Source organism: Kogia breviceps, chromosome 11 (assembly GCF_026419965.1).
Source record: "Kogia breviceps isolate mKogBre1 chromosome 11, mKogBre1 haplotype 1, whole genome shotgun sequence".
In the NCBI taxonomy this organism is placed as follows: domain Eukaryota; kingdom Metazoa; phylum Chordata; class Mammalia; order Artiodactyla; family Physeteridae; genus Kogia; species Kogia breviceps.
The window spans coordinates 84,338,048-84,361,995 of NC_081320.1; the positions used below are offsets into that span (position 1 = coordinate 84,338,048).

The following is a 23,948-nucleotide window of genomic DNA, read 5'->3' on the forward strand; positions in this document are numbered from 1 at the left end:
CCGATGCAGGGGACACAGATTCGTGCCCCGGTCAGGGAAGATCCCACATGCCGCGGAGCGGCTGGGCCCGTGAGCCATGGCCGCTGAGCCTGCGCGTCCGGAGCCTGTGCTCCGCAACGGGAGGGGCCACAACAGTGAGAGGCCCGCGTAACGCAAAAAACAAACAGCAAAAGTGGGATCACACCATAGATATTGATTTACCACTTGCTGTTTATCACTTAATAACAGCATGAATGTCTTTCCCCGTGATTACACATTTTTCTACTGTGGGAGAGACTTCTGGGCGCTCAGATCGGCAGCAACGTTCTCATCCACGTGGGACGCTGGCCCTGCCTCGCCCTCTGGGGGGCGGTACAGAGGAGGCCCCCGCTCTGGGCCCTCGTGCCCCCCGACCCCTCTGGGCCCCATGCTATGGCCAGTCCAGGACAGGGGGACGGTGCGCATCCTTTTCCCTCCCCTCCCGAGTATAAACCTTGAGCTTGTAAGTCTGTTGTTTCAGATGGCCAAGCAGACCCCCGAGTAGGCAGCAAGGGAGGTGGGCTGTGGAGCAGAGACCTCAGGCTCCCTGAGAACTTCTGATCCCGCACCCGCACCCCAGCCTTCCTCCTCCCTTCCTCCACCCCTGCCCCCACCCGCCTGCTCTTCACATCCCATTACCCCGGTCTGGCCATCATTAGCGTCTAAAACATTTGGGGGGCCGAGAGTCACTGGGCTCTGGGGCCTTTGTCATCCACCCACTTGAGTGGAGTACAGTGGCTGAAGGTCGCGGGCACAATGGCAAATGGCTCTCCTGCCGGTGCTGATGCAGCCCCTCGGGCTCCCCTGAAAGCCTCTCCCTTCCCTGAGCTCATCTCCCTTCCAGCTCCATCTGGGAAATCTACCTCTTCAACTCAGTGCCCAGCAAACCACTTCTGCTCTCAGCTCCTGAGCTTTTTAAAAGCAGAAGGGGACGATGAGACTCAACCACTGTTTTTGTCTCCCTGCTCCCCACCTAGGCCTGTGAAATGGAGGCAGCGAGCGACTGCCCAATGAGACGCCACGACTTTGTTAGGGGAAGACAGGGCCTGGCGGACACTCTCTCTCCCAATGGCTTCAGCTGAAAAGCCAGGGCCCCTTGACGACATTTGTTTCCTCTCAATGACGGTCCCCGGGCCAGTGTTCTCAAGGCAGGCCACCAGCAGCCCTGGGGCGCAGTCACCACAGATGGGAAGTGGGGGGTAGGTGGCTGGATGTGCAGGAAAAGCTGCCCTGTTCTGCCAGGGCTGGTGAAGAACTCAGAGACTCTCTGAGGGCAAACATAGCCACCATTCCCTTCTCTTTTAAACTGGGGTATAATTTACCTAGAGAGAACAGTGCACATGGTGGCTATAACTTTTGTTCTCTTTTGATACACCTGTGTGACCCACACCCATCAAAATATAGAGCATTTTCCTGACCCCCGAAAGTTCTCTCATATGTCTTCCCAGTCAACCCCTCACCACCACCCCCAGCCCTCCCCGCCAGAGGCAACCACTCATCCAACTTCTCTCACCGGAGATGAACTTTACCTGTCCGAGGACTCGGTATAAATGGACCCACACAGACTGTGTAAACTCTTCTGACTTCTTTCACGCAATCTCATGTTTCTGAGATTCACCCATGTTGTTGCATTTATCAGTAGCTTGTTCCTTTTTCATTGCTGAGTAGTATTCCATTCTATGAATACACCACAAGTTTTCATCAGTTTCCCTCCCAAATCACCCCCTCCTTTTTTTTTTTTTTTTGATGTGTATTTATTTATTTTTCTTCTTGGCCGTGTTGCACAGCTTGTGGGATCTTAGTACAGGGATCAAACCCAGGCCCCTTGCATTGGGAATGTGGAGTCTTATTCACTGTGCCACCAGGGAAGTCCCCAGTTATCTCTATTTAGATATTGTCTCTTGATTTCCTAATGATCCACAGTGACATTAGTTATGAATTACTTCTCCTCTCTCTCTCCTTTGTCAACTAATTTGTTGCTCAGGGTTTTATCTCTGTAATCTGAAATAAGTATCATTCGATTTTTTCAATTTCAAAGCACATTGTTTTATTCTCCCCTAATAACCAGGGGCAGTCAGAGGCCTTATTCTAGTTTGTACTTATCGACTTTCTGGTTCTCCCATTTTCAGTCAGTTGAATTATACCTGCAGTGTCAGAACATCTGACACTTACCTGTAGCTTAGTCTCTTTTTGCTCTTTTAGTTTCAGTTCTTCAGTTACATTTAACATCACCCCACCCCACCCCACCAAGAGTTATGCTGACGCTTCAGAACAATTTCACAGTTTCCTTAAATTTGGTCTGTGGTAGGTTCCTGCATGTTCATACCTGGTTGTTTGTGGCCTTTATACTTGAAGAGTAGTTTAACTAAATATTAAATCCTTGGTTCACACTTTTCAGTGAGAATGCTGTTTCCATTGAAATATTACTGCCAAGAAGTCCGAAACCAGTCTGATTTTCTTTTGCTTTTCTTTGATTCATACTGGATTTGGATTTTTTGCATTATGATCAGAGAATATTTTCCTTAATATTCAAGCCCAATGATTGTATTGAAATTTTGTCAGTGTTGAACATTTTGAGTCAACTTTTCAAGTTATGAAATGCCCTCTTAATACAAGCATTACAATATATGTATATCTATATTTTTAAATCTTTTATTATAGCAATGTTTCCTTGAATTTTATTTAGTTATTTAGTTAGTTATTTAGACCATGCTGCGTGGCTTTTGGGATCTCAGTTCCCGGACCAGGGATTGAACCCGGGCCATGGCAGTGAAAGCCCAGAATCCTAACCTCTAGGCCACCAGGGGACTCCCTTGAATTATCATTTTAAATATTAGTTTGTTCTTTGGTATTCTTTTCTGGGGGTTCCAATAAAATGTGGATCAGATCTCCCTTGTCTAGCTTCTTTATGTATCATTTTCTCTAGAACCCTCTTATTTCTCTTTTTTCTATGACTTTTCTTTTAATTATGTCTTTTAATACTTTATTCCTTTTCTCTGCTTTTAATTATGTTTATTTTCTCTTGTGTTTATTTGTTCGTGTATTTCTTCTAGCTTAACCTTTATCTCTGAAACATCATTTTTTCCTAATACGTTTTGAAATTCAATAAGAATTCTTTCACATCTTTCTGTCCTTACTCTTCCACCCCCTTGGAATAACTCGTTGAGGTGTTAGACCATATCCTCATTTTCTTTTGCCTGTTTGTTTATTTATATATATATATATTTATTTATTTATTAGTTTTTTGGCCACACCTCCCGGCTTGTGGGATCTTAGTTCCCTGACCAGGGATTGAACCTGGGCCCTCAGCAGTGAGAGAGGAGTCCTAACCACTGGACCGCAAGGGAATTCTCCTTTTGCCCGTTTAGATGGGATGGGTTTTCTTAGGCTACTATAGGAGGTTCCCATGGAAGGGCGTGAGATAATAGAAAAAAAAATTATATATATATATATATATATATATATATATATATATATATATACACTGGCCTCTGCCCCCCAGTACCTGGCCAGAGCTCCTAAAACCCTTGTATTTTCGTTAGTAATAAGAACACTAGGAGCATCTCTTGTTTTACTGAGGCGACTCTGGGTGGGCTCCTGGATGATTCCTGGATGGGGACTGGTCACCAGAAAGAGCAAGCCATCATCAGAAGCTTGGAAATTTCATCCCCTGTCTTCGTCCTTGAGAGAAGGGAGAGGGGCTGGTAATGGAGTTTCCTGTCTACTTGAAGAAACCTCCATAAAATCCCAATAGTGCAGTGTTCTGGAAGCTTCCAGGTGGGTGAACACATCCACACTGGGAGGTGACTGAACTCCAGTTCCATGGGAACAGAAGCTAAGCTCCTGTGTCTGGAACTTCCAGACCTCGCCCTGTGTATCCCTTCATTTGGCTGTTCATCTGTGTACCTTATCATATCCTTTAATAAACTCATGAATGTAAATGTTTCCCTGAGTTCTGTGAGCGGCTCTAGCAAATTAAACCTGAGGAGGAGGTCACAGGAACCTCCGTTTTTTAGCCAAATTGGATGGAAGTTGTGGGAAAACTGGGGACCCACTACTTGCGATTGTCATCTGAAGTGGGGTGGCAGCAGTCTTGTGGGACTGAGCCCTTAACCTGTGAGATCTGACACTATCTCCAGGTAGAGAGTATCAGAATTGAGTGAAATTGTAGGATGCCCGGCTGGTGTCGTAGAGAATTGCTTGATGTGGGGAAATTCCCCCCACGTATTCGGTGACCAGAAGTGTCAGAAGTGAAGTGCTCAGTGTGAGTAATAAAAGGAAACACAGGAAAGAAAGAGGAAGGGGAAAGTGGGTGATTTTTCTTGCACAAAGGGGTAAAATGTCACATCTTTGTATCTGGAGGATTCCCTCCTCTTCTGCTATGTTGAAAGACAATGCATGGTTTTCTCAGAGAAGTAGTCACTTTCCTGTCTCTCAAAAAATCACCCCCTTTTAAAATAACAGTTATATTGAGATATTATTCACTTCCCATACAATTCATCCACTTAAAGTGTACAATAAAATGACATTTATAATATTCAGAGCTGTGCAACCATCACCACAATCAATTTTAATCTTTTTTTTTTTTTTTTTTTTTAATGTGGTACGCGGGCCTCTCACCGCTGTGGCCTCTCCCGTTGTGGAGCACAGGCTCTGGACGCACAGGCTCAGCGGCCATGGCTCACGGGCCCAGCTGCTCCGCGGCATGTGGGATCCTCCCGGACCGGGGTACGAACCCATGTCCCCTGCATCGGCAGGCGGACTCTCAACCACTGCACCACCAGGGAAGCCCCCACAATCAATTTTAGAACATCTTCATCACTTTAAAAAGAAACCTCATACCCATTAGCAATCACTCCCTGTCCTTCCCAACACCCCCAGCCCTTGGCAACCACGAATCCACTTTCTGTCTCTGTGGATTTGCCTCTTCTGGGCATTTCATATAAATTGGATCAGACAGTATGTAGGTTTTCGTGTCTGACTTCTTCCAATTAGCATAGTGTTTTTAATATTCATCCATGTTGTAACATTTATCCATACTTCATTTCTTTTTATTGCTGAATAATATTCCATTGTATGGATATACCACATTTTGCTTATTTATTCATCAGTTGATGGACATTTGGGTTGTTTCCACTTTGGGATACTATGAATAACGCTGCCATGGACATTCATGTATAAGTTTGGGGGTTTATACCTAGGGGTGGACTTGCTGGGTCATATGGTAACTCTATGTTGATAATAGATAAACCGAGGCATATTCAAATCTTTAAGAGCTTACCTGAGCAAAAATGGATTTGATCGGGCAGCAACCAATCTAGCAGATAGAGAGGAGCTCTGAGGAGCTGTCCAAAATAAAAGACTTTTATAGGCAGAAGGGATTGGGAACAAGCAGATTACACTAGCAAAGAGCAGCTTGGTTATTGCAGTTACTTTCCTTTAGGGGATGGCAGGGGTCTAGCAGGCAGATGACCTAACTAGTGCGGGTCAGGTGATTCCTGAATTCCTGATTGACTGGTTTGAGATCCCATTTCCGGGAGATTAAGTCTTGGTCTGGTAATGTGGGGCTTAGCATAAGAAACTCCATTTCGGGCCTGTTGTCTTGTTTTATTTATTTATTTATTTATCTACCTATCTATCTGGCTGTGCCGGCTCTTAGTTGCAGCACACAGGATCTAGTTCCCTGACCAGGGATGGAACCTGGCCCCCCTGCATTGGGAGCACGGAGTCTTAACTACTGGACCACCAGGGAAGTCCCTGTCGTCTTGTTTTTAACAATGTTTAACTTTGGGAAGAACTGCAAACTATTTTCCAAAGCAGCTACATTATTTTACATTTCAACCAACCACAAAACTTCCTTTTAAAAGCAAATATTCTGTAAGGTCTTATTTAATATCTTGAAATGAAATTTATGCATAAGATGACCTTCCCACGCCCATCATAAACAGAAAATGTTTCAACATAAAGACCTAACTATAATAAAAAGGAAAAATAAAAGGAACTTAATGGATACATTAAAAAAAAAACGTGACCCAGGACTCGGAAGACTGGTCTTCTCTGGTGACTTAGAAACTGGTCTGGAGGTGCCTCCCCAGAGGGTCCACCAATGGCTTGAGGCCCAGGCCCATCTCTGGCATTAAAGACACCTGCCCAGGGGATGTTCTGAAGGAAGTCACTTTCGTCTGACATAAAGGTGTTGGCCGTTTTGTTAAAAACCAAACTACCTTCCAGATGTCCTTGCACGGCTCACATCACAATACGTGTGTTCGGGTGCAGATGCAGAGTCATGGGCTTTGGAGCTGCTGCAGAACAGGTCACTGTGCACCAGCTCTGCCCGGGCCTGGCGTCACTCTCCCAGGGCAATGGGACATGAGGACGCGGTGTGGGCTCTCCGGACCTCAGGCCGGCTGCTTGAGTTTGCTGTCCTGGTTGCTTTGAGGAGGGCATGGAAATGGAAGTCAGGTACCCACCAGGCGGGGCTCAGAGATGGCCCTGAGCTGAGTACCTGTAAAAAGGCCACTTCAGCCCCCTCCACGCAGCCATTGTTGGCTCTGGAGGAAGGAGGACAGTCTGGGGCTGCTGAATGCCTCTCCCTCGCTGCACTAATGGATGTACATTATCAGCGTCCCTCCTGGCCACGAGTCACTCTCCCTACCTCCACCCTTGGCTGAAGAATTCTGCATTCTTCTGGAAAAGTGGCTGTCATGCTGGCAGCCCTCACAAAGGCATTTCCCCACAAAAGGACCATTATGACCACCGCAGCATCAGAGGGTGGCTGCTGGTGCCTGGGCTCTGTAGCGTCTGCTGTGTTCTTAAAGGCCACGACGTCTTCAGCAAGACCCTACCTCCAAGAAGTCTGCCCTGATTGCACAGGAACAAACCCCCCATTTGAAAAAAGGGATTAGGATAAGGGAGTAGTTCTGAAAGAACACTCACATGGTTCCATGTGGCGATACACCCATGTATAGAGCGCAAGGGAGGAGAGCTTGACCTTCCTAACACAGGACTGTAAACACAAACTCACAGTCCTGGGGTGCTGCACTGTGTAGAGAAGCAATCACAGGGGACTCTTTGCCTGGGGCTGGCCACCTGCAGGCTCCCTGGAACCCCGATGTAGCTGCCTTCAGGGCTCTGCCCAGTAGAAGAGAAGGTTATTGGTCAAGTGACCCCATTGGCTTCCTTTGGAATTTGTAGCAGAGAGAACAGAGAGCTGGCTGGCTCATATGAGGGGACTCAAGCAGAAATTTAGAGAAAAATAGGGCATGAGGGAGGCCCAAGAGACCGACGGACAGAGAGGGCTTAGCTCCTTGGCCCAGCGGGCTCTGCTCTCCCCACTCTAGGCCACATTCTCTAAGACTAGTTATTCTCTACTACAGAGTTTGACTCTAGATCTGAGCTTAAAACTGTTGCAGGAGGGGGACCCCTTCCAGGGGACACACGTGATGACAAAACAAGAGACTTTATTGGGAGGGGGCGCCCAGGCGGAGAGCAGCAGGGTGAGGGAACCCAGGAGAACTGCTCTGCCACGTGGCTCGCAGTCTCAGGTTTTATGGTGATGGGATTAGTTTCCGGGTTGTCTCTGGCCAATCACTCTGACTCAGGGTCCTTCCTGGTGGCGCACGCATCACTCAGCCAAGATGGATTCCAGCGAGAAGGATTCTGGGAGGTTGGTAGGACGTATGGACTGGTGCCTCCTCTCTCCTTTTGGCCTTTCCCGAATTCTTCCCATTGGTGGTAGCTTGTTAGTTCCTTGTTCCTTACCAGGACCTCCTGTTCTAACACGACTCACGCAGGTGGCTACTATCTTGCCTGGCAAGGGCGGGCGGTTTCGGTCAGTGGTTCCTCTAACAAAACCATAAAACACCAGACCTGGAAGGGCCTGAGGGGCCATCTTGTCCACACCCCCACCTCCAGGCTACTGTTCAGATAAGGAGACTGAGGCCCAGAGGGGAGGTGCCATCCGGCAACAGAGCCTGGGGCTGGAACCCGGGTAGTCTGCCCTCCCACTGCCTCTGCCTGCACTCTTGACTGTTTGGGGCCCTAAGGGGGCTGCGGACCAGTTCCTGGGAGGGGCATGGACTCTGGTTCCCTGCCCCTCTGGCCTTGTACCCCGCTGGCCCCACCCCCAATCCAGGGCATACAGACGGAGGCCCAGGCTCTGCCCAGGCGCACACATTAGCAGATAAAAGCAGTCTCAAGGGTCTCTTCATGAGGCCTCTCTGGCTGTAACAAAGCAAATTAAAATCCCATTCAAAGGTCAATTGAAATCTCTTCCATTCCAAGTCTCTGCACAAATTGATTCCTCTTTGCCCTTGGGGTCAAACCGAAGGCCGTTGAAGTGGCCTGGCCACAGTGCTGAATGGGGTGTGCAGTGAAAGGGGCTGCGAATAGCAGCGTGTATTGCAGGGGATAAAGGGGGCCAGTGGGACCCTCCCCCATTCCCTGGGCCATCTGGGGCGCCAGAGACCTTCTCTTCCACGATGCTCCAGGCTTCAGGGTCCTTTTTTGGAGACTAGGCCTACCTCTGCCCCCCAAACCCCATCAGGCTCCCCTTGGAGGAATTTGTAGTTAGCGTTTCTATTGACAAGAATTTAATGGTAGTTAGGATTTCTTGCACCTGCTCCTGAGTCTTAAGCACTATGAGCTGGGGCTTTGGAGGTACCCAGAGAAACTCAGAGAGGTTAAGTAACTTGCTCAAGGTCCCAGAGCTCATCGTTTCCACCTGCAAACCTAGCTATACCCCTCAGTCTTCCCCAGATCACTGAACGGCACCACCCTCACCCAGCAGCCGGAAATCTGGAAGCTTTTTTAACCCCCTCGCCTTCGCCTCACTTACACATTTGCTCCAAGTCCTATTGGTTCTGACTCCCCAAAAGAGGCTGTTGGTTGCTTGCTGTCTGATTTGTTCTCCAGACATTAGCCAGAGCCATCTTTTCAAGAAGTTCTACTGGATCCTGTCATTCTGTTGCTTAAAACCCAGCAATGGTTTCCCTCTGCACTTGGCATAAAATCGAAGTCATCACCTGACGACCTTCATAGCCTCCAAGGCTTGGCCCCTCATGTCCCTCCTCCCAAGGACTGCTCGCCTCCCCTGCCGCCACTGCAGCAGTGCCGAGAACCTCTTCTCTGCCCCAGGGCCTTTGCATCCTCTTCCTTCTGCTAAGAAGCCTTTTCCCTCCCCTCTCCCACTCTGTTTCCTTAATTGTGTTTATCACAGCTTGTAATTATTTGTGGACTACTTTATTATAGGTTTCCCTAGAGCTGAAGTCCTCTTGGGACCACAGAGCAGATCTGTCCCTGTACATGTAGGGGTCAATAAACATTCATCGAGTGAATGAGTGACAGAACAAAACCTGGACCCTCCAAGCCGGCACTCTCCCCACCTCCCAGTAAGCCCTGTGTGAGCACCCACTGGGGGACTGGCACTGGGCAAAGGGCACATTGAACAGCAGCTGCTTCTAAGTCACCGTGTCTTAGCGATTCCTCCCCCGACCCCACACCGCTTTCTAGTCCTGCCGTTCTGCTCCCCCAGCCCCACGCCTAAATTCCTAAGTCCTGCCTGACTTCCCTCTCGCACCGTCTCTCCCCAGCATCCAGTCAGACCCCAGGGCCTGGCCATGGCCCTTTTCTGCAGCTCCCTCCCAGGGTCCCTCAGCTGGTCCTTTCCTCTCCAGGCTCTCTCCCTAGCTTGCCCTCCCTTCCCTCCTCCACCGCTGGCGCAGAGAGGCCCTGCCCAAACATGCTCACCTTCCCGCTCTGCTGTGTGCTTCCCACGGACCCCCTCGCAGCAGCGCAGGGCGGTCCCCGGGTCCTGCTTCCCGCCCTCCTCGCCCACTCCAGGATCCACATCTGCTTTACTCTCTCACCGGGAAGCCCCTCTCCCTGGAACCCATAACGCACCGGGCAGGAAGCTGCCCTGTAGAAGGACACTCGGTGTCCTCTCTAATTCTTTTTTTTTTTTTTTTTTTTTTGCGGTACGCGGCCTCTCACTGTTGTGGCCTCTCCCGTTGCGGAGCACAGGCTCCGGACGCGCAGGCTCAGCGGCCATGGCTCACGGGCCCAGCTGCTCCGCGGCATGTGGGATCCTCTCGGACCGGGGCACGAACCCGCGTCCCCTGCATCGTCAGGCGGACCCCCAACCACTGCGCCACCAGGGAAGCCCAGTGTCCTCTCTTCTTATCTCTGAAAGGGGAGATGCCTGGAAGGCGAGAAGCCTGCAGTGACTTAGGTCAGGGTCATGGGGGGCCAGAGCCACCCCAAAGCTGCCCGTAGTCTCTGGGCTGCTGCAACCGGGGAGGGGTGACCTTTTCCCCGCCATGCCCAGCAGGCACACGCATAAAGGGGCAGGTGCTGGGCTATTTCTAATCCAGACACATTGTGAGGAGGGAGATCACCTGTCGGTTTTAGGTTCATATATCCTGCAGAGGAGGTTTGAAGAGGGTTTTAGAGGACCATGAGCTTCTGCAAATGGAGGCTTCAGAGGGGCTCCCTTCCTCAGTCACTGCCTCCAGCCCTCTCTCTGCAAATCCTCTTGAGCACCAGTCCTTCTCATACACTGACTTGGGAGCTGTCCCCTTGCTGGCAAGGGGCGCCAGCGGAGCAGGCCTGAGGCCCATGCGACCCAGACAATAGCGGGGAATGAAGTGCTCCCTCGGGCAGAGGCCCGGGCTGGGCCCAAGGAGCCCTGAGAAGGGACAGTTGTTCTGACCTGAGGCAGGGTTCGCAGCCCCGCCCCCACCGGCTTGTCCACTGAGACTTGGAGCATAAGTGACGAAGGGCGGCCAGGATGGAAGGCTCGGATTCCCTCGCACCCCACCTCCACCCCTCACTCCAACCCTCAAGGCTGGAGCTGGTGCTTGTCCCAGAGTCTGTGGAACACAGGCAAATGGCAGCCTCATCCCTAAGTCTTCTCTTTCCCCAGTGAAATGTCCCCTGTTGCCTGGCCCCAGGGCCTGGAAGCTGAGGGCAAGGCTACCCTCCTCGTGTCCCCTCCCGTGAAAGCTCTCAGCCACTCGGTCCTTGTCCTCTTGCCTTCCGCCCAGCACTTCCTCTCCCCCAGGAGTCTGCCTCCACACCTGTCTTTGTAGTGCCTTCACACCCTGGTGACATTGCTTTTCCAATTAAACCCTCAAAGGTGAAAAGCTGGGGTGACGAGAGCAGCCCTGGCCCTGGCCCACCGCCAGGTGTAGAGGCCTCACCCCGGCCCCAGGCCCTCAAACGAACACATCAGCTCCCTGCCAAAGAGTCATGTCTGCTCCTGTCTCCTTCCTCTTTTCCCTCCTTCGCTTCCTCCTCCTTTCCCCCCACCCCGCCCCTCTCCTTCCCTCCTTCCTTCCACGCCAGGCGGGCTCTCCTGGGACCAGCACTTCCATGATAAGAAGGACAAGGATAATAATAACTAAGACCAGGCCCTGCTCTACCATCTTTACATGTATTACCTCATTTCATCCATATGGCAGCCACATGGGCTGGTGCAATCATTTCCCTCATTTTACAGATGGGAGAACTAATACAGAGAAGTTGGGAATTTGCTCAGAATCACACAGCTAGGCAGTGGTTGAGCAGGATTAAGACCAGCTGTCTGGCTCAGAGCTGTGCTCTTAACCATGACATCACACTGTGCCATCCACGCAGCCACGGTAACCTCAGATGGGGAAGCGTTCATGACTCCTTCCCCCACATTGATGCCACCTCTTTAGTGTTTCATGAACCTGCCCCTGTCCCCTCTTGCCTCACGGTTCCCACTGCTGGCTTGACTGGCCTCAGGCCCTGGAGGAGAGCACTGGGCTTTGGGTGCCCCCCTGCTGGCTCCAGGCTTCCTCCGCTCTGATCAACCTCCTCACTGCCACAGAAAGCTGGTCCTAGGGCCCCTCTGACTCATTGCCTGAACGGTCCCCACCTCCTTCCCTCTGACCTCCGACTGTTTCCCGTCTTCTCTCTCTCCCTCTACCACCTGTACCAGCATTCCGCGAACACAAGGTTTTTCCTGCCTTGAATCTTTTGCACATGCTGTTCCTTCTGCCTGGAATTACTTTCCTCTCTTCATCCTGGTGACCTATTGTATCAAGACTCAGCCCAACTCAGCATCCCCTTCTCTGGGAAGCCCTTGCTAACTACCCACCCCCTCTACCTAGAAGAGTAAGTTGCCTCCAGATGCATGCTTTGGAGGCCTGTGCCTATGGGTAAGAAGTCTAGCTCCCCTAAGGCTGCACGCTGAAGAGGTCACATGGCCAGGCTGCATGGAGATAGACAGAAGTGTCTGAGGAGCCCCAGCTCTCCTTGCCCCCAGTTGAGTCTTCCCAACCAGGAACCAGTTGTGTGAGTGAGAGGCTTCAGATAATTTATAGATGCCAGCCTTTGAGCTGCCCAAGCTGTTGCCAAGTAGAGCAGGGACCTGTTGGCCCTGCCAAACCTTGGCCATACTGCAGATTCATGAGCAAAATAAATGATTAAAACCATCAAGTTTTGGGGGTAGTTTGTGATCTAGTATTAGATAACCAGAACAACCATTATTAACACTTTGGTATCTCTTAATCTTTTTCTCTATTTCTATCTCTTTCTGTATTTACAGTATCCCTCCATATTCATGAGAGATTGGTTCCAGGACCCACCTCAGATACCAAAATCCACAGATGCTCAAGTCCCACAGTTGGCCCTCTCTATCCACAGTCCAACGTCCATGGTCTAACCATGATCATGTAGGACAGTAGTATGTATTTACTGAAAAAAACCTGAGTATAAGTGGACCTGTGTAGTTCACGGGTCAACTGTATATCTACATCTTATCAGTGGTCATTTTTTATGTCTAGAAATAGACATCTATTTTATTTTGAATGGCTGCAAAATATTACGTTGCATAGCTTTACCATAATTTTTATGAGTATACTTTACTGTTTTTATAATTACACCCAAGATGTTTAGTTTATTTCATTTTATTGCTACTATAAACTATGTTGTATGAATAGTCTTGAACATTATTTAGGGTAACTGTTAGCTATTTCCTCAGGAAATTCTGGATCAAAAGGTAAAGGCTTTGGTACAGACAGAAGTCACTCATCTTCCCATGGCTTATCCTGTGCCTATACCCCCTTCTTTCTTGGAAGAGGAAAGCTTCCCACTGTTTGGAGGCCAAGTTCTTCCTCTAGACCCCATCTCACTTCTACTTCAGACTTGGATCATTTGGTTTCAATTTCCCCTTCTCTACTGGATTATTTCCATCAGCATGCAACCATGCTCTAGTAGCTTTCTGCCATCTTTATCCTTGATTCTATATTACCCTCCACCACTGCCCCACATTCACCATTAGATTTCTAGAAGGAGTTGTTTTTATGCCAGGACCAAAGGGAGAAGTAGCTAAATTTACGAAATTAATGGGGAGATTTAAAAAATGTACATCAATTAGTAACTAATGGATTAAAATGACAAATAATCAGAAAGGATATGCTTATAGAAAGGATATAGAATATTTGAGCAATCATAGAGTACATATTCTTTTTAGTTTACAGGAAGCATTAATCAAAATGGACCATATGTGCATCCATTAAGCAGTCCCACAAAATTTCAAAGGACTAAAATCAAAGTATGTTCTTTGACCACAGAACGGTTATGCTAAAATTTAGTTTCAAAACAGAACTAGAAAACCCCCAGTGTCTGGAAGTTAAACAGAACACTTCTCAATAACCCACAGGTCAATGAAGACATCTCAATGAAAATAAAGTGTTTTAAACTAAATGGTAATAAAAATATGACATATCAAAACTTGTGAGATGCAACTAGAGCCATACTTAGAAATAAATTTATAGCCATAAATACATATGTCAAAAAGAATAAAGGTTGAATATCAATTATCTAAGTAAAAGCATTTATTTAATATCCAACTCAAGAGAATAGAAAAAGAAAAGCTAATTAGAAATTAGAAGGCAAGAAATAATAATACAAGTAGAAATTCTGGAAATAGAAAAAATGTACATGCAATAGAGAAAATCAACAACAACAAAATCCATTCTTTAAAAATACTAATAGGACTTCCCTGGTGGCGCAGTGGTTAAGAATCTGCCTGCCAATGCAGGGGACACGGGTTCGAACCCTGGTCTGGGAGGATTCCACATGCCACGGAGCAACTAAGCCTGCGCACCACAACTGCTGAGCCTGCGTGCCACGACTACTGAAGCCCGTGCACCTAGAGCCCGTGCTCCGCAACGAGAGAAGCCACCGCAATGAGAAAGCTGCACACCACAATGAAGTGTAGCCCCCACTCGCTGCAACTAGAGAAAGCCCAACGTGCAGCAATGAAGACCCAATGCAGCCAAAAATAAACAAACAAATAAACAAATAAATAAATAAAATACTAATAAAATTGGTAAACCCCTAAGAAAATCAGTCAGAAAAGAGAGGACATAAATTACCAATATCAGAGATAAAAGAGGACCATAAGTACAGATTCCATAGATGCCAAAAAGATAATAAGAAGATAATAAAAAATTTAAGCCAATAAACTTTAAAAATTTAGGTGAAATGGACAAATACCTAGAAATACACATCTTACTAAAACTGACACAAGAAGAAAGAGACAATTAGAATAGTGCTATTTAAGTAATTGAATCTGTAATTTAAAACCATTCAACAAATGAAAAACCTAGATAGCATCACTAACAAATCATCCCAAACATATAAGGAAGAGATAAACACCATTGTACACAAATTCTTCTACTAAATTAGAAAAAATGGGGCTGGGTGGAGGGATTTCCAACTTGTTTTATGAAGACAGCATAATTTTGATACCAAAACCTAATAGGAATTCTACAAGAAAGGGAAATTACAGGCCGATCTCATAAACATGGAAGCAAAAATATTAGATAAAATATTAGCAAATTTAACCCAATGCTATATAATGGTAGCACATCATAATCAAACTGAGCTCAATCCAGGAATGCATGGTAGGAAAATCAACAATGTAATTCACCACATTTTCAGAATAAAGGGGAAAATCATATTGTCATCTCAATCAGGGGCGCCTGCTCCAGGCTTTCAAAGAGGAGCTAGTGATATAATGAAGCAAAGGCAGTGGCCAATCCTTTCTGGTAATATCAGCCAGAGTGGGAATGACAGCCTCCCAGCCTGGGTATAGAAGTGACATCTATGTCCAATGCCTGTGGTGTTGACACTACAACTTGTGGCCTCTTGGTCCCAAGAGTGGTCTGGTCTTCTTTCTCATTGGATCCAATCAGTGACCGTGACTCCAGCCACCTTTTGTCTCTGACCATTTTTGGATCCTGGTTGCCCAACCTTCCCAGTGATTCTAAATGTGGTTCAATGGCGCTTCAATTCACATCGGCCAAAGTAGGTTTTGCTGCATGGAATTAAGAACTCGACTGACAGAGGAGGACAGAAGCTGGGTCAGTCTGAACTTTTCCTGGTCTGGCTTTTCTGCTACCATCAGCTGCCTCTTAAAGTTATAAAAATAATACAGAGAAAAATGAGATAAAAAGCACAATCTGAGAGGGCTCACGAGCCTGGCAGTGGTAGGGGCAGTAGTGGGTGGAAGAGGGAAGATGGAAGACCGAGTGGAGTTTGGTCCAGCTGTGAAAGCTACGTGTACAGGTGAGATGGGAATGGGCTTCTCTGGAAAACAGAGATTGCCATGTTTCATGCCCTGGTAGCACAAGTGACCAAGGAGGGCTTCAGGGAAATATTAATGCAAGAGTCTAATTTCCCAGGTGGCTGGAAGGAGAAAGGGTGTTTTAGTTGAGGGAATAGCATGGACAAAGAGATGGGGTTTTGAGAAAATAGTGTTTATGGGAATGGGAATGTTGTGGATGGCTGAAGTGCCAGGAGACAAAATGGAGAGGTTGGAGATGAGCCTGGAAAGAGGCCAAGCCCAGGTAGTAAAGAACCTTATTTACTGTTAAGGAGTGTGAATCTCTCCTGTGGCCCCAAAGAAAAGGATTGCTGAATATGAAGCCAATGTCACCAACCAGAAATTCTCAAGGGAGTCCTGGAGTCTAAAAGAGCATCTGACCGGGAATAAAGAAAGTTCCTGCGAATGACAGATTAAATAAGCACCTTGAAGTCCCACCCCGTCCAACACTGCTGCCCACCCCTGCCGCTTCTCACAATTTCCTTTTGCTTCTTTACTCCAGGTTAAGGCAGAGACTCTCCCATTGCAGGTTTGAGTGCTGTCCTCTCCTCCCTGGCCTGACATGTGAGATTAGCACCAAGCCAGACCTCCAAGGCCAGGTTTGGAGAAGACTGAGAATCCCCAGACCGCTCTGTCAGCTCATTGGCACAGGGAAAGTACTTCAGCCGCTCTCCACAGAGGACTCCCTCCTCCCTCTGTTAACAGGCTAAGGAAGGTTAACAGCACTTTTTCCTTGGGGTTTAGGGCGCAGGAGGGAGCCTGCCAGGGACTAGGCTTTGCAGAGGAGGCCCCAGTGGGACAGTGCAACACACCTTCACACCCCCAAGAAGGCAACCTGTCCTGGGCCTCAGGTGAGCGACTCCTGACCTTTTCTGCCCCTGGTCTCTCCAACCTGTAACAGAGGGATTGTGACTGCTTGTGACACTTTCACATCACAGTTTCCAAACGCTGGGGAAATCTGAGGCATCACAGGCGTACTCCCTGGGGGGTGGTATTTACCTCCAAATGCGAAGGAGGCAGGTGCCAGGCCAAGCACGTACACAGGTAACTTCACCCTCTCCTCAACGACCTCAGCGGGAGCGCTAGACCTGCCCCACGCCGGGGTGCTAAGCCTCCCGCTCGTCCTAACTGGAGACCCAAAACCATCCTTAATTAAGTTCTTTCCTGACCGCTGCCAGGTGTGCCCTTCAGCAGGGCAGTGTTAATTCCAGCCTCCGGGGGCAGGGATCCAGCCCCCTTTCCGGGCACGTCTGCTCTCGCGCTCAGCCCCTACCTGGAAACCCGCTCCTGCGCCCCACGGCCCCCCTTCCTGTGGACGGGGGAGTCGCCTGTTACGCTGCCGCTGCCGGGAAGTTCACTCACGTCCAGCGCCCACCCAGGCGAGCCCCGCAAGTATATAAGGACCGCGGAGAGCGAGCGGGACAAGGCGGCGCGAAGGAAGAGAAAGAGGGGACGACAAGTGACCGAGAGGCCGCCGAGCATCCTCGCCCCGGCGCGGCGGGAGTCGCCCGAGAGCAGCCTCGCCGCGACAGGTAGGGGCCTCGGGACGCTCTCGCCCAGCTCCGATCTCGGAGGTACCTTTGGCTTGCCGCGGTCCTGAGCTCTTTGAAAACTTTCTGTACTGGGTGCAGCGTGGGAATCCGCCGGCAGCGGGGCGGCGAAGCCCAGCCTCTGGACGGTGGGAGAGCGGCTGCGACGGCTGAATGTGGTGCCTTCCACGAGCTGGCAGCCACGTCTCCCCCGGGGAGGGGGGCGGCTAGGGCCCCTGGGACTCCTACCGCGTTCTGGGGAGATCTCGGGAGACCCAGTCTTTCGGGTTTTCTTCTGATTTTCTGGGTAGGTGTCACTTCTTCAAAGATACCATATACTATAGCGTAAATTGATGTTGGAAATGGGGCAGAAGAGACGAGGCTAAAAGTCACAGTAAACTCCCTGCATTCCGGACTTCTTTGGATTCAAATTTCTGAATCCTCGTTTCCCTGTCCGCCTCAGCGCACCCGACGGGGCCGCGCTCTGATACAGACGTGGCCTCCTCTACGAAAAGCAGCTGGTGTTAAAAAGAGGTGGCCCGGGTGGGAACTGTCCACGGTCCTGAACCACGCCGTCTCTTCCCTCAATAGGACCTCAGAATGGACCTTCTATCCCGCAGACCCTAGATTGCAGGGCAGAAGGGGCCGTAGGAGCCGATGGAAGCTCAGGCAAGATGGAGGCTCAGGCAAGGTGGGTTCCCAGTGAGGGAGAGAGAGTCTGCAGGGCATGTGGCTTCCCCAAATTCTTCCTGTATAAATGGGGAGGTGGTGGTTCCCACAGAATGGCTGGAAGGAGCCAAGGAAAGTAAAAGTGTGCATTTGTTCTGTCCATTGTTGAGATACGGAGATGTACAGACTATGGCTTATGTAATGACTTAATGTTCCTTTGACATTCTGTTTTAGGACTTGATACATGTGTATCATGGTGCAAGGACAAAGCTCTGCGCCTCTGTTCCTCTAATCTTTACAGAGGGCATGGCCAGTGTGCAATTTTATAGTAACAAACAAAATGTCTTGGGTGGTGCGGGAGGGAGGGACTGGGAGTTTGGGGTTAGCAGATGTAAACTATTATATACAGGATGGCTAAACAACAAGGTCCTACTGTATATAGCACAGGGAACGATGTTCCGTATCCTGTGATGAACCATGATGGAAAAGAATACTTTAAAAATAAAATAAAATTTTAAAAAACCAAAAAATGTTTTGTTTAGCTCATAGAGAATTCACCTACACAAATGAATTTCTAATAAGTGTAGTTCTATTATCAAGTTAATGTCAAGATTAGCAAATTCCAAATTTCTAGTTATTTTCCCAAGCTTTCAATTACTGGACACTCCCTACTTACAGAAAGCACATTTGACATCTCCCTATTACTTTTTTGCTTTAAAAAATAACACAATGTAATATTTGTTTTTTGTTGAAAAATAGAAAATATACAGAAGCAGAAAGAAGAAAAGTTGCTTTCAGGGAGCTATCTAACTTTTTAGCAGGATATTGCAGCTCTGAGAGGGTGGGGAGTGAGAATGTCACCATGTTGTACAACGTAGCCAATGGAGCAGGAGAGGAAATGCTCTCTGAGGCTTTTCAGGAAGGTCTGAAATCATGAGGTAAGTTTTTAGAAAATGAAATCATTCCAGAATGGCCAACTTTGAGAAGAACTGAAATATAGTTGAGGGGACTGTCAGACCTGTATGATTTTACTTCCTTCTTTACTAATATGTTATTTTACAGTTGCCCATAGTGATATAAAACTGCCATTTTTCTGCTTCTCTTGTAAACCTGGGCATTTTTTTCTGACCGAAATGCGTTGTGTGGTCTCAGAGTTTTAACATAAATTACCTTGTCCACCAAATTCAGGCTTTGTACTTGAACTGGAGCACCAAAAGTCTACAACAGGAGCAGCCTGTCCCCGGTCACAACTGGACACCAAGTTTGACCAATGTTCTCCCAGTTGCCCTGAGACGCTGATAGGCTAGGTCACTAGCTGCCAGCACCACCTAATGGCTGCTCTGAAAACACTCAGGCTGTGCTTGGCAACCATTCAGAAGGGAGCCCTTTTGGCTCAGCTTTTGGGGGAAGGAGTGGGGTGGGACAGAGAGAAGGAAGTGGCTTCCTGAAGTAGACACTGAGGGCCAGGGGGAACTTTCACTTCCAGAGCCTTCCCTATAAAAAAGATTTGGCCCATGCCTCCACAAACAGGAGATTTCTTTAGGCAGATATTTTTAAATTAGCAGAGACAATTAGTCATCCACACCTTAATGTGAATTACTTTTCTTATCTAATTAGGTTTCTTCCTAACAGCTGGTTGAAAAGATATTCTGAAATCTAAAATGATTGTGGAGTTATTGGTGAGCTGATGACAGAACTCAGGGTCATTTCAGAGGGCTGACCTTCATGACAGGGGACAGGACAGTGTGAAAGCTAGAAAGCTGGGGAAAGAGTCGGATACATAGGGCAAAAGGCAGCCTTGATTCTTCCCTTTAATGCATCCTGACCCCTTGAACTCAGCATCTGACTAGAGGTACTTCCTGACTTCTCTGAGAAAGAGTCTTTGGTAGGTGTTCACAATGGGAGGTAATTCCCTTCTGCCCTGTGTGACCATCTCCTTCCCTTCCACACCTACAGCATCTTCAAGTCCAGCTATTTCAGACTACATTTGAGGGACTCATAGAACAAGAGGAGGTCTGACGTGTAATGTGTTCAGGAGATGAGCCAGTGTTAAAAGAATGGGGGACTGATTTAAACATAAATCTCTTCAGAGTTACAGGGGCCTGAGAAATAGTGATCCCCTGAGTGATTTGTGTACAGGACATCAAATTGGATTGGCTGAGGTTTTGGCTCAACTGGACAGAGGTTTTATTTGCCTTTATTTAAACCTACTATTCATAGGAAACAGGGTTTCTGAGGAATGATAGAATCCTGGTGGAGAAGAGTAGAACATTTCAAGCAGGAGTTTCAGAGTGCTTTGCCTTTCCCAAGTTACTCCTTGGATCTGGAGTGTTAGAACTATAGTTTCCTGAAGATGGTAAAATAGAAAAGCTCTGTGCTGGATCAGGAGAACTTAGCCTTACCTCGTCACGAACATCTAAGTCATTGTCTCTCTCTGGGCCTTAGTTTCCTCATCTCTCAAATAAGGAGCCAGACCAAATGACCCCTAAAATATCTTCCAGCTCTAACATCCTTTGGGGTCTGATTTTTAATATGAGATAAAGGAGAAATTGTACATAGTTTACCCAGGTCCCACCGTCCTCCTCTCTATTCCAACTCACACGACCACCCTGTACACCAACCTGCTCCCGGAGCTTGTCCTCAAAGAGCCCTGAGCTCCACAGATGAGTGCATTGTTAATGTTGGCTCCCGGTCCTTTCTGATGAGTGGCCAACATTGTTCTGCTCCTTGCAGGGGTCCCATTCATCTTGTTTGCCTCTGCAGAGCCTCAGCCTGCCTGGAAGATGCCGAGATTGTGCAGCACTTGTTCGGGCGTCTTGCTGCTGACCTTGCTGCTTCAGGCCTCCATGGAAGTACGTGGTTGGTGCCTGGAGAGCAGCCAGTGTCAGGACCTCACCACGGAAAGTAACCTGCTGGTATGTGGGCTGTGGCCGCCATCTTGGTTTGGGTATCTGGGGCTGGGACAGCACAAAGAAAGGAGTATGGTGAAGGGGAAATTCATTCCCAGAGATATGGGCAAGTCATCCAAGGGCAGGAATAGACCTCCAGAGTGAAGTCAGAATTGGGCCAAGGAAGGGAGGAAGCAGCTTCAGGGGAGATGGGTCTGGTCCCCAAGTTCTGCTTGATTATCTTTACTTCCCGTCCTGTCTTCTTGTATAGAGACCCACTCCATTTAAGCTATTTAGAGACAGTGCCATTAAAGCAAACAATACTAACAATGATGATAACAATAATTGCTCCTTCAACTGATCCTATACTTTCAATCTTTTAGCCCCCAAATTATTCCTTTTAAAATAACCTCATGTCACTTGTCATTTCCATTCCATTTTTCTTCCCTTTCTTTCTACTACTAGTAGTACTACCAAGAAGGTAGTACTATAAACCATCTCCAGAGGGAGAAGGAAAAAACCCTTCAGCAGCCTTTCCAGAAGCATATAAAGGCCCTTTTTGCCAGGCTGGAACTCCCTCTAGGTCACCAGAGAGAGAGAGAGAGAGAGAGAGAGAGAGAGAGAGAGAGAGAGAGAGAGTGTGTGTGTGTGTGTGTGTTTGTATTGGGAGGCATACATGAGAAACAATACCAAGTCAAGGCAAAAGACACACTGCTGGTGTCTGTGACTGAGTCCCATCCTTCTGCCTGTACCTGCCTGGTGAGGGTGCAATGCATTCTGTGTATTTTGTCAATAGAGAAGCTGAGTTTAGGTGAGGAGACAGACTTTCTCAAACACAGAGCAGGTTGCATGTGGAATATAAAATAGAAATAAAGAGCCTAGGGAATCCTGTGAGCTCTAGTTCAGAGAGACCCAAGAGACTCTTGATCGGAGACACCCATTGCACAGCCTCTTCCGCTGAGAGCTCACCAGGGAAGGAGCACTGGCCGTGGTCAGAGCCCATGGGTTCTAGTCCCAGCTCTGTCACCAATGGGCTGTGGAACCTTGCCAAGTTCCCTTCTCCTCTCTGAGAAACTGGGTGTCATCATGTGTCCAGGGGAGAGGAGTATGAGATAATTTTTGTTTTCCACTGTTAATATTCTGCAGTGTTATAATTCTAAATCCCTTGAGTATGAAGTCCCCAACTCAGCAGAGTGGGACCACCCTGTTCCCTCCTTTGTTGTCCCCAGTAACTGAAAACTCAAGGCTGCAGCCCCAAGGTCATTCTCCTAAGCAAATGTGTGCCACAGTTGTCTAGTTACAGGGGGAGGAGATACAGTCTCCATGACCCCTGCATTGGAAATAATCCTGACTTTCTACCCTTCCCTCCAGTCAGAAGGTGACAGGGAAGTGAGACACCTCCTCCCAAAGCTCACTGATTGAGGAAAGTACAGGATCAGCTCAGAAGACTTGAAAGAAAGTGCCAGATGGGTGTGGGAAAGTTTGGAGGGAGATGGCTGGGGGAGGGTATGAGGTAGGTTTGCAGACCACCGGGGTAAGGTTGAGGCATTATGGAAAATACAGGCCCTAGAAGCCTGGACTTCTTTTCCCACGTTGGGAGATTCTCTCCCAAATTTCAACCCGATGCCCTTCCCAGACCGAACTGAACCATGTTTATTTATTCGGGATTCATTAAGTGCCAACAACTACCACCCACCTGCCATTTACTGATGAATTCCTATGTATCTGGCTCATAAGGTTTAAGACGTTGACGTGCCCACAAAGCTACGGGACAAGTAAACCACCGAGTGGGAAGGGATTTTGTCGTAGCTGCCAGGCAGGGGTACCGGGGGTCCAGGGGACAAACGAGGCGCTGCCCGAGCTGAGTCTCAGATGTCCGTGGGTGCCCAGAGGCGGGGGTGGGCAGACGTCCTCGGCAAGGAACCCACAGTGTACTGGCGCCGCTGGTGAGGCCCGCACATGCGGAGGGAGCAGAGGCGCAGGTGCAGCTTGTGGGTGCTGTAGGCGCCGCGGGGTGGGATGGGGGGCGCGGGGGCCTGACGCGCTCGCCGCTCTCCAGCAGGCGTGCATCCGGGCCTGCAAGCCCGACCTCTCGGCAGAGACGCCCGTGTCCCCCGGCAACGGCGACGAGCAGGCGCTGACCGAGAAACCCCGGAAGTACGTCATGAGCCACTTCCGCTGGGACCGCTTAGGTCGCCGGAATGGCAGCAGCTTCGGCGGCGGGGCCCAGGAAGGCGAGGAGGAGCAGGGGGCTGGGGGCGAGGGCCCGGGGCCCCGCGGCGATGGCGCCGAGGCGGGCCCGCGCGAGGACAAGCGCTCCTACTCCATGGAGCACTTCCGCTGGGGCAAGCCGGTGGGCAAGAAGCGGCGCCCCGTGAAGGTGTACCCCAACGGCGCCGAGGACGAGTCGGCCGAGGCCTTCCCCCTTGAGTTCAAAAGGGAGCTGGCCGGGGAGCGGCCCGAGCCGGCGCGCGGCCCCGAGGCCCCGGCCGAGCTGCAGTATGGCCTGGTGGCGGAGGCCAAGGCGGCGGCCAAGGCGGCCGAGAAGAAGGACGAGGGGCCGTATAAGATGGAGCACTTCCGCTGGGGCAGCCCGCCCAAGGACAAGCGCTACGGCGGCTTCATGACCTCCGAGAAGAGCCAGACGCCCCTGGTCACGCTGTTCAAAAACGCCATCATCAAGAACGCCCACAAGAAGGGCCAGTGAGGGCGCAGTGGACAGGGCTTCTCTCGCTGGGAAGTCGACCCCAAAGCCCCCTCTCCTGCCCTCCTGCCGCCTCGCGGCCTGGGTAATGGCGTCAGGTATTCCACCTCTTAAAGCTGTCTGTAGTTAGGAAATAAAACCTTTCAAGTTTCACATCCGACTCTGACTTTGAATATTGACTGGGCGAATAAAATAAAGATGCATATCCATCAAATAAAGAGCAGCACATATTGAAGGAGTGATAGTGGTTTCCATGTGACCAAGTGGTAGTATGTTTCATAGGATATAGTGGGAATGAAAAGAAAATGTACTTCCCACCCGCGACAAATGGGTCTTCAAGGGGTCAAATAGTTTGGGTGGTGGCTCAGTATGGCTACATTTCCCACTCTCCATTGGATGGGGAAGGACTGCTCAGCTGGCTGATGTGTCAAGAGGCAGGGTTCCTCCAAGTGACACTGCTTCCCATCCAACTCCGTGAGCCAGCGGGAAGCTCATGAAGCCCA

At 49.1% G+C, this 23,948-nt stretch overlaps 1 protein-coding gene across 1 annotated transcript; it reads left to right on the top strand.

Moving 5' to 3' along the window:
* Positions 1-20,636: 20,636 nt before the first annotated feature.
* POMC (proopiomelanocortin) lies at positions 20,637-23,571 on the top strand. The gene is made up of 2 exons (XM_059079235.2): positions 20,637-20,768; positions 22,804-23,571. Exons 1-2 carry the CDS (start codon positions 20,637-20,639, stop codon positions 23,446-23,448), a joined length of 777 nt encoding a protein of 258 aa, XP_058935218.1. The 3' UTR covers positions 23,449-23,571.
* The last annotated feature ends 377 nt before the right edge of the window (positions 23,572-23,948 follow it).

Bases quoted from the DNA above. Each gene is read 5' to 3' on its own strand.
- POMC (XM_059079235.2), top strand. From the start codon at position 20,637: ATGCCGAGATTGTGCAGCACTTGTTCGGGCGTCTTGCTGCTGACCTTG. The intron at 20,769-22,803 runs GTATGTGGGCTG...GCTCTCCAGCAG, and splicing joins CCACGGAAAGTAACCTGCTG to GCGTGCATCCGGGCCTGCAA.